We start from the raw sequence: 15,704 nt of genomic DNA, 5'->3' as shown, positions 1-15,704 counted from the left end.
CTACGAGTTTGTGAGTTATACCACGGAGTCAGACACTTCTGATTTAAAGCTCTCTTTTTCAGAGGAGCTACAGCATCCAAAGTTGTCTTCAATGAGGATGTAAAACTATTGACGAGATACTCTATCTCCCTTACAGAGTTTAGGTAGCTACTCTGCACTGTGTTGGTATATGGCATTAGAGAACATAAAGAAGGAATCATATCCTTAAACCTAGTTACAGCGCTTTCTGAAAGACTTCTAGTGTAATGAAACTTATTCCCCACTGCTGGGTACTCCACCAGAGTTTGGTCTAAAGTCTATTGCTTTGGCTTTGATATGTTTCAAGAGCGCAAAAATCAGATGCGCTTTACATAAGCAAGTTCACCAAACACGTACAACGTGCACAACAAACAGAGTAACAGGAACATTAAACTGAATTCTAAAATAAAGACAAGTAATGTAGATAAACAGAACTTGACTTCTTTTTGTCAAATTTGAAAGTCACATTTCTTCCTCCTGCTGTGGCTGAGTGGAAATTGGGTGTACACACAGGGGAAGATTCAACTTTCACAGGGGGTCAAGGGGATATTCGTGACCCTGTGAAGGATTAATGTTGTGATCTGCTTTCAAAACAAGAACACAACCTTAAATCATGTGGATCATTATTCCAACACATTTGTGTCCAGTTCACACAAAATATACATCCCCCAGACAGCAATGTGCCAGGAATCTAAAATATGCAGAAGAGTTGTTATTGGAGTAATCTTACAAAATTACTTTGATGCCCGAAAATAAAGACAGTGATCGTATGGACGAATAAGAAATCTGAAGTCAGTAGCTCCTCTCAGTCACAGATTTCAAACACTCACATCCAGAACTCATCCTGTTTCTGTTCCAGTTAAGTGTTATGGTTAGGGGTCCGGACGGGACTGGACCGTTTCAGGCAATGGACTCAAATGCAGGAAGATGGACACGGGAAGGAGTACAAAGGAAAATATATTTATTTATAAACAATAAAGAAAAGGTGCTGCGCTGCAGTGCCTGCAGTGTGGAGAGGTGGCCCGCCTCCTGGCGGTGAAAATAGGGAGCTGCAGTATCCCGAGTCAGTCTTGAAGGAGAATGATTACTAAGGTTCATGGACCAGGACCAGGTGGAACGCTCGCCTCCGAAACCAGGAACTATGGGGAATAAAGACACACAAGGTTGAGTGAATGCACTCGTAATGTTGGAGCCTGAAAACAGTCACAGTTCACAAAAGGCTTAACACAGGAATTGAGGATATAATGTTCTCTTCTAAGAAATAAGGTTTACTGTTCAGGAATTGTTCACAGTTAAGAAATTGTATCCAGAAGTCAAGTGATGTGCGTTGTGACGCAGTTCCAATTACTCAGGACTTGATACAGGTGGGTTCTTAATTGTTTGATTTCAGTTCATGCAGTTCATAGGAAGAGTTCTTGGAACAGTTCTTTATCATAGCACAGTCACAGACAGGTACGAGTGAGAACAGGATCCCACTAAGATGAGGAACTTAACTGGCGTGTAGCAAGGTCGCGCTCTGAGCAGAGAGCCGAGGAGTTCCAAAGTGGCGTAGTTGTGCAGGTAGCCAGGAACCAGGAGCCTGGGCAGCATGGGAGCCACGAAGGAATAGTCTGGAACACCAGGAAAGACAGTTCGCTCTAACACAGGAATTAGAGGGGACGCCAGGTTACCTGAAGTTTAGCTGCAGGAAGCTCTGGTGTCTTAAGCGCACAACGGTCTGGATCATGGATCGTAGCTCTGGAAGGTCTGCAAGAGTCTGGCAAAGTCAAAGTATCTGGCAACTACTGAACAAAAAGTCAGGGTTTAAATAGTCTTGTCAATAATCAATCACTCATCTGATCCAAGTGTGAAAAATGACTGAGCGCACCATCTGGTGGAGAAACTAGCACATGACACTGGTTAAAAGACAGTTAAAACCAGGATCGGGGGAAATCCTGACATGAAGATCCTACTGTATGAGAAAACTAGTTTGTTAGTTTCTCATAGAATCCATCACCTCCTGTTTGGATGTAACAGTTGAACTTGTGGGACACTTTTGTCTGTGTTGACAGCTGTAATAAGCCAAACACCACCGTCCCTGGATGCAGTTATGAAGATCAGGATCTGTATGAAAGCTCTGGATACTGTGGAATCCTGCTGGATAAAAATGGACCCTTCACTGTTTGTCGTTCAAAAGTCAACCCCAATGTAAGTGACAACTAGTCTTCTTTTTGAAAATATAATTTTATCTCATAGTATAAATGCTGCTGCCTCTCCAACAAGTGATTTTTTTTATTTTTTATTATTTGCTTTTATATACTTTGACAGTGGAAAAACTGGATTTTGGACATCAAAAGTCTTAAACTTTGTCTCTTTCATTGTGTACTTGTGGTGTCATTAATGAATTTGTCACATATTCAGACTCTGTACTTTGGATGTCTGTGTGTGTGTTGTCAGAACTACTTCAGGGATTGTGTGTTTGATCTGTGTGAGCTGGATGGAGCCGTGCGCATTTTGTGTGAAGCCATTGAAGCTTATGTCAACGAATGCCAGGACCGTGGAGTCACTGTGGGACTCTGGAGGAACCAAACCTTCTGCCGTGAGTGTCGGATGAATGAGTGGATGAAAGAGTGACGTCATATTTGATCTGATCCCAGCAGTTCTTTGTCAAACCTGACTTTGTGTGTCTTTGTCCAGCTCTGAACTGTCCTCCCAACAGCCACTATCAGCCTTGTGCAGACCCCTGCCAGGAAACCTGTGCTGGGAAACCTTCTGGCTGCAGTGGGTTCTGCTCTGAGGGCTGTGTGTGTGATCCTGGATTTGTCCTGAGTGGCAACAAGTGCCTCAGTAAGAATTCTTGTGGCTGCAAACACAACGGGCTGTATTATGAGGTAAAGTGTCTTCAAGCTCTTTCAGAATGAAAAACAGGAGCAGCTGCTTCATTGATCAGCTGCTTTTCACTTTGTGTCAATCAATCAATCAATGATGGACATCAGAAACAGCTCTTCATTCATTTGAACACTAACACAGTAAAATGTTGTGTGTCTCTGTCAGCATGGAGAGGAGTTTTATCTGGACGACTGTAAACAGAAGTGTAAGTGTGACGCTCCCTCTGTCACCTGCGTGTCCTCTGAATGTCCCCCTCTGCATGAATGTAAAGTCCAGGGAGGAGAGCTGGGCTGCTATCCCACCAGTAAGTTTACTCTCACAAACTACCCAAAAAGTCGGAGACAAACTTCATCTTTGCAGCATCTGTCTCGTTCTGTGGTGCTGACAAACCTGAATTCATGTGTTTCTTTTTTTTTCTTTCAATATTTTATTTCTGATTTTTCCATACAGCATACAAAGAACATAGAAACAGCAAACAAACAGTGGCTCAGACACATACACATTGCCAGTTAAACAGTAACATCTCAGAGTAGAGACAGGGAAATATCTGTCACCTGGCATAGGTTAACATGTCAAACTGCCTTAATCTCCTCCAAAAAAAAAAAAAAAAAAATCAATTTTATTTATATAGCGCCAAATCACAACAAACAGTTGCCCCAAGGTGCTTTATATTGCAAGGCAAAGCCATACAATAATTACGGAAAAACCCCAACGGTCAAAACAACCCCCTGTGAGCAAGCACTTGGCGACAGTGGGAAGGAAAAACTCCCTTTTAACAGGAAGAAACCTACAGCAGAAACAGGCTCAGGGAGGGGCAGTCTTCTGCTGGGACTGGTTGGGGGACTGACTGAGGGAGAGAATCAGGAAAAAGACATGCTGTGGAGGGGAGCAGAGATCAATCACTAATGATTAAATGCAGAGTGGTGCATACAGAGCAAAAAGAGAAAGAAACACTCAGTGCATCATGGGAACCCCCCAGCAGTCTAAGTCTATAGCAGCATAACTAAGGGATGGTTCAGGGTCCAAGTACACAAGGAACAGACTTCAAGCACTTGTGAATTTTCTCATTGAACACGTTCTTAAAGATCTGAGTCTTTCCATTTGAATTAGATACATCATGTCAGTGATCCACATTTGAAAGGAGGGGGCAGTAGAAGATTTCCATTCTTTCAAGATTAGTCTTTTGGCAACAACCATTCCTAATCCCAGAGGTTGCTGCATGAATGCAGGGAGGTCCTTAATTGTCTTTGTAATGCCAAAAATGGTGAGTCCTGCGTCAGGCTGAAGAGGCTTTTTGTAGGTCTTAGAGTACCAGTCAAATATTTTACACCAAAAACCTGTTATTGAAGAGCAGAACCAAAAAGCATGAGATAATGTGCCATCTGATGTTTTACACCTGTCACAAATTGGTGAGACAAAGGGATAAATTTTATGCAACCTGACTTTAGAATAATGTAAACGATGAACAATCTTAAACTGTATAAGCTGGTGTCTACTGTTTACTGAGCAAGAGCAGATTATGGACAAACACTCATCCCACATGGATTCAGACAACTCCACACCCAACTCCTCCCTCCAGGTATCCCTTATTTTAACTGTACGTACGTTAAGGCAGTCATCCAACAAGTACACAATTTTAGAAATTAAATGTCTGGAGTCAGGAGGGCTTTTGAGGACTTTGAAAAGCTCATGTTCTGCTGGGAGATGTTCGAAATGTCTAATTTTGGATTGGATGTAGTGCCTAACTTGCAAATAACGAAAAAATTGGAATGAGGCAGATTGTATTTTTCTCTCAGCTGGCTGAACGATGCAAATTTACCATCAATATAGAAATTTTCAATTGAGACTAAGCCCTTCTGTCTCCAGTCACAATAGGATTTGTCCAACCAAGGGGGCAAAAATAAATGTTTAAAACATATAGGTGTTTGTACAGAAGTTTCCGGTAATACCAGAAAGCTCCTAACCTGGTTTAAAATTCTGACTGAGTGTTTCAACACAAAGCAAAGCTTCCCAAGGGATTCAACTTTATCAAGCTTAGAAAAGAGCATGGCTGGTAAGGAGGAGTCATTAACGGAGTTAGCCTCCATCTTAAGCCATAAAGGGGTTGCAAAAGTTAGATTGTCTGTGGCTGCCTGTCGCCAAAACATCAGGACTCTAATGTTGGCGGCCCAATAGTAATGTCTGAAAACTGGCATGCCAAGACCATCTTCTGCTTTGGGCTTCTGCATGTGTACCTTTGAGATTCTGGGCTTTTTATTGTTCCAAATGTTGCAAACTATGATGGAATCTAATTCTTTAAAAAATGCAGAGGTTAGAAAAATTGAGAGATTTTGACACAAGTAAAGAAATCTAGGGAGAGAGATCATATTGACAGAATTAATACAGCCAATCATTGACAAAGGTAATAATTTCCAGTATTCAATGTTTTGTTTAAGTTTCAATATGAATTCTGCATAGTTTAATTTAAATATTAGTTTAGGATTTTTTGGTATAGTCAAACCTAGATAACATAAATGATCATTAACAATTTTAAATGGAATTATTTTCTAGAAAACCTGGAAGGTAAGTTGCAGAGAGGGGCATAAAGTCACTTTTTGACCAGTTAATTGTGTATCCAGATATTCTGCCGAAAGAGTTTATAACTTCAAGTAGAATGGGAAATGACTCCACAGGATCCCGAAGGTACATTATTACATCACTGGCATATAAACTAATAAGTGTTTCCACTCCTCCCTCCTGAAGACCTTCAAGGCATGGATGTGCTCTTATTTTTAAAGCGAGGGGTTCTATCACAATAGCAAAAAGGGCCGGGGAAAGAGGGCAACCCTGCTGGACTGAACGTTGTAAAGGGAATGGTTATGACCTGTCACCATTAGTCAGAATGGAGCATGAAGGGCTAGCATATATCACCCCTACCCAGGATATGAATGTTTCGCCAAATCCGAATCTATGCAATAACTCAAACATATAAGGCCACTCCACCTGATCAAAGGCTTTGTGCGCATCAAACGACAAGATTGCTGCTCCGCTATGATCAGCATTGAGAACATTTGAAACATTTGAAAAAGAGAGCCTGCAAGGAATAAATCCTGTTTGATCAGGATGAATGATGGATGTTGTGAAAGTGTAGGAACACGGACCCACAACAGGGGGCGCAATGAATGGACAATGGAGGAAGTAAAAAACAAGATTTACTACTGAAACAAGCACGAGTAGTATAACAAACACAATGTTTAGGGTCGAATCCGCTGGTGTCGTGTGGGCAGGCTCGAAGATAGGAGACGTCCGTCTCAGTCGAACCGGAACCACCCAGATCTCCACTGCCACCGAACCCTGGAAATACTGGAACCGCCAAGTCCCGAATTCCCAGGTGGCCACTGCCTCCGCTCGTCGGATCCGGTACTGCTGGCAGGAGAGAGCAAGAACACACGGGAGTGGATGAACGCACCCAGTACAGAGAGGGGAGAAGCCGCCTCCACCTCTTGGCAAAGTTCAGCAGGAAGGTGAGTACTTATCCAAAGAAGGAGGGTCTCAGTAGTCACCAGTCCTGAAAGGTTTAACAAGTTTGTCAATCACAGAATATGCTGCAGAGAATGTTACCTTGGTCTTAGGCGATATCTCGGCACTGAGGTGGAGACGCCGTCCTCCTGATATACCTCGGTGCTGAGTAGAAACAGCTGTGTTTGGTGATGGGTGACAGCTGTCACCCAGATTACTCCCATGATGCGGTAGCGCCCTCTGGTGCCTGGAGCCCGCACTCCAGGCAGGGCGCCCTCTGGTGGTGGTGGGCCAGCAGTACCTCCTCTTCAGCGGCCCACACAACAATGGAGGCCAAATGCTTATTTAATCGGGTTGCCAAAATTTTTTGTAATTATCTTTCATCAACATTTTGAAGCACAATTGGCCTAAAGCTAGCTGGATCAGTTTCCTCTCTATTCTTTTTTAAAATAAGGGACATGTTGGCCTCATATAGGGTTTTGGGCAACATTCTTTCATTTTTAGAATATGACATCATTCAGAGTAAAAGCGGAGCATGAATGTCACAAAACTTCTTGTAGAATTCACTGCTAAATCCATCTGACCCAGCTGCCTTTCCTGACAGAAATGATTTTATTGTGGTAGTTACCTCCTGTAACGTAAAATCAGAATCCAGCTCGGTTCTTGCTATATCACTCAGCTTGGGCAGTGGCAAGGAATCAAAGAAGTTATTTAAGTCACATTGTGTAACATTCTGCTTAGAAGAATAAAGCTCACTATAGAACTCCCTGAAATGACAATTTATCTCTAAAGGGTTAGTTAAAAGCCAAAATAATAGCCACTGGCAAGTATATAAAGACACAATTGAACATGAACAACACAAGCATGTCTGAGCCACAAAACAGAGAAAACACATTAATCCCATACCCACCCTTACCCTCGTGTCCCCTTGAACCTGACACGAAATATTCCCTCTTTACCAAAACTGGAGCTGCCGGACTAATCCTCTCTCTGTACATGCTCCAACCGCAAGATTGCAGCATACAAAACACACCACTAAATTCTAAGAATGATAAACAGACAAGGTTCAAAAGTAAAGCCAAGTTAGTGCTCAGAAGCACAAAATCCACGTTCGTGCATAACCAAACAGCACTTAGTTGAATTGTGCAAAATTAAACAAATGAGACAGTCCGAATAAGCACTTTGACGGATTTGACTGGCATGAGGTGTAACGCTCACCTAGTCCAATGCGAACAAGCATCGTTAACTGAAAACCGTGCAGTACTAACCACTGTGATACTTTTTCTCATTTCTCCCGTGTTTTGTCATCTTTCAAGAAACGGGTAGCCTCTTTCATAGCATCCCTTGGGTCAGTAAAAATCCTTGGTGCCTCATTGTCTTGCCAGTAAACATGAAGCTTGGCAGGATAACGTAATATGTGTTTAATCCCACCTTTACACAGGGCATGCATCGCACCATGGAAAGCACGACATTGAGTCATCACTTCGTTGGTGTAATCCGGGAAGATCAGCACTTTATTCCTTTTATACTCCATCGGCTGTTGTCTGCTGCGGCGTAGAACTAGTTCCTTCACCTGGAAATGATGAATGTGGGCCAGTATGGTACGGGGTTTTGCGCCCGCCGCTGGTTTGGGCTGTAAAGAGCGATGCGCATGGTTGACTTTCACCGGATGCGGAAAATGATCCTCGCCCAACAACTCCGGGATTAAGCGGGACACAAAGTCAGTAGGGCTTCCTTCCTCGGACCCTTCCTCTATGCCGACAATCTTTATATTGTGCCTGCGACAGCGAGCCTCTAAATCCAGTATTTTGCCTTGGAGTTGATTAGCATGCTCTTCCAATTTTGTACACTTGGCTTCAAGTTCCCAAATGCGCACATCAAGGCCGCTAGTAGCTGGCTCTTGGCCCGTCATGCGCTGCTGCAGGTCAGCCTGCGCTTCTAAAAGCGCCTGAAACTTAGTCTCAAAGGCGTCGAAACGCTCATTAATCCCACGCAGAATGGTATCAGACATATCCTTGCACACTGCATAAGTATCAGCCTCTTGAGACTTAGAGGAGGATTCTTCAGCGCGGCTTCTGCTACCGCTAGTCTTAGCACTGCTAATCGTGCTAACGTAGCCTTCCATGGTCTTGATTTTACTTGAGGCGCTTGACTCCGGCATTATTCATGGTCACGACGAGCACGGTTCATGGAAGACAAATCACCAAAAAAAAAAATCTAAGCCTGTAAGTAAATAAAATGTGGTGCAAATGCAGTTTGTCAAAGTTGCGGTCGTTGCACAAGTTAAACACATCTACATCCTTTGAATGCGCACTAGCGCCCCCTGAATTCATGTGTTTCTGAATGTAAAGTGAATCACAGCCTGAATGTAGACGTGTTTCAGTTTACTTTGATATATTTGTTCCTGTTTGATGTCTGTCTCCTGCACAGATCCATGTCCTCCTGATGCTGAATATATAGAATGTGGTCCAGCTTGCATCCCCACCTGCATGGAACCGTCGTCCAACTGTACTGGCTCCTGTATCTCTGGTTGCTTTTGCAAAACAGGTTTTGTCTTCAAGGGACGGCGCTGTGTCCCGCTGGACAAATGCGGTTGTCTGGACGACCACAATAACTATTATGAGGTCAGAGGTCACTGCTGACATTCCCAGCAGTTCATCTGTCAGTGTGTTCTCCATTCATGTACCTGAAGTACTTGAGGATGATGTTTTGTTGGATGTGTCTTTTCCAGCCGGGTGAGGTTGTGTTTGGAGATGGGTGCTCTAAGATGTGTCGCTGTGCAGGAAACTACACTTTGGAATGTGTCGATAATTCCTGTGACTCCACTGAAGAATGCCGTGAGGTGAACGGAGTTCCAGGCTGCTATCCTAAAGGTAATGACATCATCAGGAACTTTTTAAGACCCTGAAACAAAACCACAAAGACGGAACTGCTGAAGTATCGGATCACACCAGTCCTGACTTTGTTTGTCTCACAAGTATGAAACAAGACAAAAACAAGAAGAACATCTGCATGTACGATCGTAGAACTGTGGGAACTTCAGAGTGTTGAACATGAGTTGGTTTGGGTCAGGAAGGGTTTTTGGTGTATATTTTACAAACATGCAGATCACAAAGAAAATTTCTATACCGGATCCATTGGAGCACTGGGTGAGAAAGCAAGTTAGAAGGACATTAGTGACAGTCAGAACTTTGAATGGTGAAGGTAAAGAGCCAGCGGATACCATGGAGGGCAGACACTTAGGTCCATAAGTGTTTGCACATCATGATTGGAGTTTACTTTTAGCTTTAGGTCAAGGGCTTGAACAAAGGAAAAGTAAACGCTGTTAAAATTTTACTAAGATGTAGTTATTTATGTATGATGTCCTCAGGTACATCCACTTGCATCGCATCTGGAGATCCTCACTACACCACCTTTGACAAACGCAAATACGACTTCATGGGCAGCTGCAGTTATGTGATGTCTGAAGTCTGCAACGATACAACTCTGCCATATTTTGAGGTCCACGCTGACAATGAGAACCGATATAACAACCCCTCTGTCTCCTATGTGAAGGCTGTACATGTTCATGTGCAGATGGTAAAGATCTCCATCCTCAAAGGCGGAACTGTGCAGGTGAGAGAAGAGGGAAGGACGCACCAAAACACACTATGACAATCATGGTCTGATAACAGAGATAATCCATTCAGTTTTTGGGACATAGGACCACGTTGAAACCACAACTCTGATTTCCTCTTAAGGTCCATGCAGTCAGGTCCAAACGTATTTGGGCAGTGAAACTGTATTTGTAATTTTACCTCTCAACACCAACATGATGCATTTGAATTGAAAACTGAATATGTGACTTATGGTCATCCAATTTCCAAATTTTATGACGTGAAAAATGTGCTGTGGACTCATTCAAAGGGTTTACTTTATCTGCAAAGTACAGCTTGCTTCTGTGTCAACACCAATTTGCAGTTTATCAAGATATGATGCTAATTTTGCTTTACTGTTTGTTCTTTTTCATAATTGTTTTGAATCTGTTCCAGTGAATCTTCAAGTTTAACTGAATATTAATTCTGTGTTTGTCACCTTTTATTCCCACGTAGCTGAATGGAACCAACGTAAACCTGCCAGTGAGTCCGGCCTCCAGTGTCTCTGTGTTCAAATCAGGAAAACACTACACTGTGAACATGAACTTTGGTGTTACTGTTCGCTATGATGGAAACCACTTCATGGACATCAAAGTTATCAAAGAGTGAGTGAAAACTTCAGTGGTCGGTGTCTGAAGTCAAACCTTTTTCATAAATCATTTAGATGTTATTACAGAGGTCAGGTCAGAGAACATGTGGTGGTTCTCCATATTTCTACATTCAACATACTATTTAACTGCCTTGTATCCTTGATGGCAACAGAACACGTTCTTGTGAAATGTCAGTTTTCATTCAGAGAAATTTAGAGATTCTGTCTCCAGTCCACACAGCACAATCAGATTCTCAGGATGTCTCACAGAGCAGCCTGGACAACCCAATCAACTCCTTTGTGACACTGAAAACATCAAAGAAGCACTGCCCGTATTTATGTTTGCATATAATTGAGAGCTCACAGAGTGAGAACGTGCTCGATGGTTGATTTGTTGGGTCTGAAGCCAGACTGTTCTCATCACTGAGTGGATATTGAATCATTTTTGGAATTATCCAAAGAAATAATTAAATAATTATACATATCCTCTGTGAAATGTCTGAATGAAATATTTCTTTCATGTTTTCTGACCAACATTAAACTTGTCAGCTACAGCTACAAGAACCAGCTCTGTGGACTGTGTGGAGACTATAACGGGAATGCCAAAGATGACTTCCGTAAGCCAGATGGATCACTGACCAATAAAGCCAATGACTTTGGACACAGCTGGGTCACTGATCCAAAGTGAGTTTGAGCTCTTCTGTCTCCCCACTGACATGTTCATCTCAAAGTGAGATGTGGTCACCTACAAAGCTGACACCTTCCTCTTGTCTGTCACAACAAATCATTTGCTCCACCTCCACCAAAGTTCAGTCTAAAGTCTAGTGCTTTGGCTTTGATATGCTTCAAGAGTGCAACACTCACATGTGCTTTACACAAGCAGCTTCACCAAACATGTACATTAAACTGAACTCAAAAATAAAAGATGCAAGTACAATTTCAATTCAATTTCTATTTATTCATTTTATATAGCACCAAATCACAACAGAGTCGCACAAAACAATAAAGAAAACAAAATAAAATAAATTAATACATTAAAAAGCATAGTAAAACGAGTAAAAAGTAAACTGCATTGTATGCTGGCCATACGAAATGGAAAATAAGTGCGTCTTAAGTTTGGACATGAAAGTCTCTACAGAATCTGGTGTAGTGGAGAGAAACAGAGCTTGATTTGTTTTTACCACATTTTAAAGTCACATTTCTTTCTTCCTCCTGCTGTGGCTGAGTGGAAATTGTGTGAACACACAGGGGAAGATTCAGCTTTCACAGGGGGTCAAGGGGATGTTCGTGACCCTGTGATGGATTAATGTTGTGATCTGCCTTCAAAACAACAAGAACACAACCTTAAATCATGTGGATCATTATTCCAACACATTTGTTTCCAGTTCACACAAAATATTCCTCCCCCAGACAGTAATGTGCCAGAAATCCAAAATATGACTAAGAGTCGTTGTTGGAGTAATCTTATAAAATTACTTTGATGCCCTAAAATAAAGACAGTGATAGTATGGACGAATAAGAAATCTGAAGGTCAGTAGCTCCTCCCAGTCACAGATTTCAAACACTCACATCCAGAACTTACCCTGTTTCTGTTCCAGTTAAGATCTTATTGTCTGAGAAAACTAGTTCATTAGTTTCTCATAGAACCCATCACCTCCTGTTTGGATGTAACAGTTGAACTTGTGTGACACTTTTGTCTGTGTTGACAGCTGTAATAAACCAAACACTACCGTCCCTGGATGCAGTTATGAAGATCAGGATCTGTATGAAAGCTCTGGATACTGTGGAATCCTGCTGGATAAAAATGGACCCTTCGCTGTTTGTCACCCAAAAGTCAACCCCAATGTAAGTGACCACTAGTCTTCTTTTTGAAAATCTAATTTTATCTCATAGTATAAATGCTGCTGCCTCTCCAACAAGTGATTTTTTTTTTTTTTTTTTGCTAATTTGTTAGTTTTAAACAGTCTTAAACTTTGTCTCTGTCATTGTGTACTTGTGCCATTAATGAATTTGGCACATATTCAGACTCTGTGCTGTGGATGTTTTGTATCAAGTGTTTGGACTAAAAATGACTATTGTGACTCAGGTTTCTGGAAAAGTAGAAAATATCTTTGCACTCCTTATCAAGGAATGAATAGGGATAAAAGGTCTTTCAGACCAGATAGCTCAGAGTAGGTACATCGCACAGTGAACCATGACCCAGGGTGGTTCCATTATGTGTTGGCTGCAGTGACATGCAGCACCACAAGATAACATGACCTTCAACTTCACTTAACTTCAATTTATTAAACTTATAGACTGCCAAATCATGACAGTGTTATCTCAAGGTGCTTCACATAAAACAACTCAACAATAAAAAACAAAAGTAATTAAATCAAAGAACATGATCAAAAGGTTAAAACCATGCTAAAAAAAAGTTAAAAAGGTAAAAAAAAAAAAAAAGAAGAAGAAGAAAAGCATAATAGGATAATGATAGGAAAAGGCTCTATTTCCCACAGACATTTTATTCACCCTAGGGACACAGAGCAATCCTGCGTCTTGTGAGCGCAGAACCCGGGCCGGTACGTAGGGCTTAAGTAGATCCGCCAAGTAGGGAGTTGCGTCAATGAACAATTTTATAGGCCAGTAGCAGGACCTTAAAATATGATCTCGCAGAGAGAGGGAGCCAGTGAAGAGACGCCAAAATGGGAGTAATGTGGTCAAACTTTCTGCTTCGTATCAAGAGTCTGGCAGCAGCGTTTTGAACCAATTGAAGACCCCTGATTCTGGACTGCAGCAATGCAGAAAATAAAACATTCCAATAATCCAATCTAGAGGAAACAAATGCATGTATCAGGGTCTCAGCATCAGTCAGACATGATAGGAGAGATCTTCGCTATATTGCGCAGCAGTCCTTGTAATGTCTTCAACGTGGAGGTCAAAGGACAACATAGGATCAAAAATTACCCCAATCATACGGACAAACCTTGTCCGTGTGATGTATAACACGCGAACCTAAACTAAGCGCTAGCTGGTCAAACCGATGCCGATGTCTCGCTGGTCCAAGAACCATCTTGTCCAAAGTCTTCATCCTTTTCTGTCTGGTCCAAGTTAGTATCATAGCTTCCAAACAGAATTTTAGAAAAAGTTATTGATTTAAAAAAAAACAACTCCTTGATGGGAGGGGCTTTATTTTTCCACCACTAAGAGTAAAAGCTGACCTGTTTTGTAATCGAAGGGTTTCTGCAGTGACGGATCAAAGTCAGACTTTTACTGAACGAAAACACAGAAGAAATCAGGGGATTCATGATTTCACACAAAGTTCAAGAATTTATTGTTCAACCTCAGCAAACCAAATGTCTCTGTGTGTGTGTGTGTGTGTGTGTGTGTGTGTGTGTGTGTGTGTGTGTGTGTGTGTGTGTGTGTGTGTGTGTGTGTGTGTGTGTGTGTGTGTGTGTGTGTGTGTTGTCAGAACTACTTCAGGGATTGTGTGTTTGATCTGTGTGAGCTGGATGGAGCCGCGCACATTTTGTGTGAAGCCATTGAAGCTTATGTCAACGAATGCCAGGACCGTGGAGTCACTGTGGGACTCTGGAGGAACCAAACCTTCTGCCGTGAGTGTCGGATGAATGAGTGGATGAAAGAGTGACGTCATATTTGATCTGATCCCAGCAGTTCTTTGTCAAACCTGACTTTGTGTGTCTTTGTCCAGCTCTGAACTGTCCTCCCAACAGCCACTATCAGCCTTGTGCAGACCCCTGCCAGGAAACCTGTGCTGGGAAACCTTCTGGCTGCAGTGGGTTCTGCTCTGAGGGCTGTGTGTGTGATCCTGGATTTGTCCTGAGTGGCAACAAGTGCGTCAGTAAGAATTCATGTGGCTGCAAACACAACGGGCTGTATTATGAGGTAAAGTGTCTTCGAGCTCTTTCAGAATGAAAAACAGGAGCAGCTGCTTCATTGATCAGCTGCTTTTCACTCTGTCAATCAATCAATTAATGATGGAGATCAGAAACAGCTCTTCACTAATTTGAACACTAACACAGTAAAATGTTGTGTGTCTCTGTCAGCATGGAGAGGAGTTTTATCTGGACGACTGTAAACAGAAGTGTAAGTGTGACGCTCCCTCTGTCACCTGCGTGTCCTCTGAATGTCCCCCTCTGCATGAATGTAAAGTCCAGGGAGGAGAGCTGGGCTGCTATCCCACCAGTAAGTTTACTCTCACAAACTACCCAAAAAGTCGGAGACAAACTTCATCTTTGCAGCATCTGTCTCGTTCTGTGGTTTTGACAAACCTGAATTCATGTGTTTCTGAATGTAAAGTGAATCACAGCCTGAATGTAGACGTGTTTCAGTTTACTTTGATATATTTGTTCCTGTTTGATGTCTGTCTCCTGCACAGATCCATGTCCTCCTGATGCTGAATATATAGAATGTGGTCCAGCTTGCATCCCCACCTGCATGGAACCGTCGTCCAACTGTACTGGCTCCTGTATCTCTGGTTGCTTTTGCAAAACAGGTTTTGTCTTCAAGGGACGGCGCTGTGTCCCGCTGGACAAATGCGGTTGTCTGGACGACCACAATAACTATTATGAGGTCAGAGGTCACTGCTGACATTCCCAGCAGTTCATCTGTCAGTGTGTTCTCGTACCTGAAGTACACAAGGCTGATGTTTTGTTGGATGTGTCTTTTCCAGCCGGGTGAGGTTGTGTTTGGAGATGGGTGCTCTAAGATGTGTCGCTGTGCAGGAAACTACACTTTGGAATGTGTCGATAATTCCTGTGACTCCACTGAAGAATGCCGTGAGGTGAACGGAGTTCCAGGCTGCTATCCTAAAGGTGATGACATCATCAGGAAACAAAACCACAAAGACGGAACTGCTGAAGTATCAGATCACATCAGTCCTGACTTTAATGTTTGTCTCACAAGTATGAAACAAGACAAAAACAAGAAGAACATCTGCATGGACGATCATAGAACTGTGGGAACTTCACAGTGTTGAACATGAAACTGCAAACATTTGATTAATACAATGGCAACCACTCAGACACATGATGTCGACGTGCATTCTTTTTTTCGCCCCTGTCTGCATATATAGTGATAGTGAATGCCGAACTGGC

General features: G+C 42.4%; 1 protein-coding gene across 1 annotated transcript in view; it reads left to right on the top strand.

The window, feature by feature from the left end:
* zanl (zonadhesin, like) overlaps positions 1-15,704 on the top strand; it is a 222,749-nt gene that overhangs the window by 42,523 nt on the left and 164,522 nt on the right. The window contains 15 exon segments of the mRNA XM_034165014.1: positions 2,070-2,205; positions 2,455-2,596; positions 2,695-2,888; positions 3,052-3,190; positions 8,815-9,008; positions 9,116-9,257; positions 9,755-9,999; positions 10,476-10,624; positions 11,164-11,292; positions 12,318-12,453; positions 14,060-14,201; positions 14,300-14,493; positions 14,655-14,793; positions 14,987-15,180; positions 15,281-15,422. Of these exon segments, the coding sequence (XP_034020905.1) occupies positions 2,070-2,205; positions 2,455-2,596; positions 2,695-2,888; positions 3,052-3,190; positions 8,815-9,008; positions 9,116-9,257; positions 9,755-9,999; positions 10,476-10,624; positions 11,164-11,292; positions 12,318-12,453; positions 14,060-14,201; positions 14,300-14,493; positions 14,655-14,793; positions 14,987-15,180; positions 15,281-15,422 (2,417 nt within the window).

The sequence above is a fragment of the Thalassophryne amazonica genome, chromosome 23 (genome assembly GCF_902500255.1).
Source record: "Thalassophryne amazonica chromosome 23, fThaAma1.1, whole genome shotgun sequence".
NCBI classification, from domain to species: domain Eukaryota; kingdom Metazoa; phylum Chordata; class Actinopteri; order Batrachoidiformes; family Batrachoididae; genus Thalassophryne; species Thalassophryne amazonica.
Note: the sequence above shows the minus strand (reverse complement) of the source record. Positions and strands in the feature narration are given on the sequence as shown.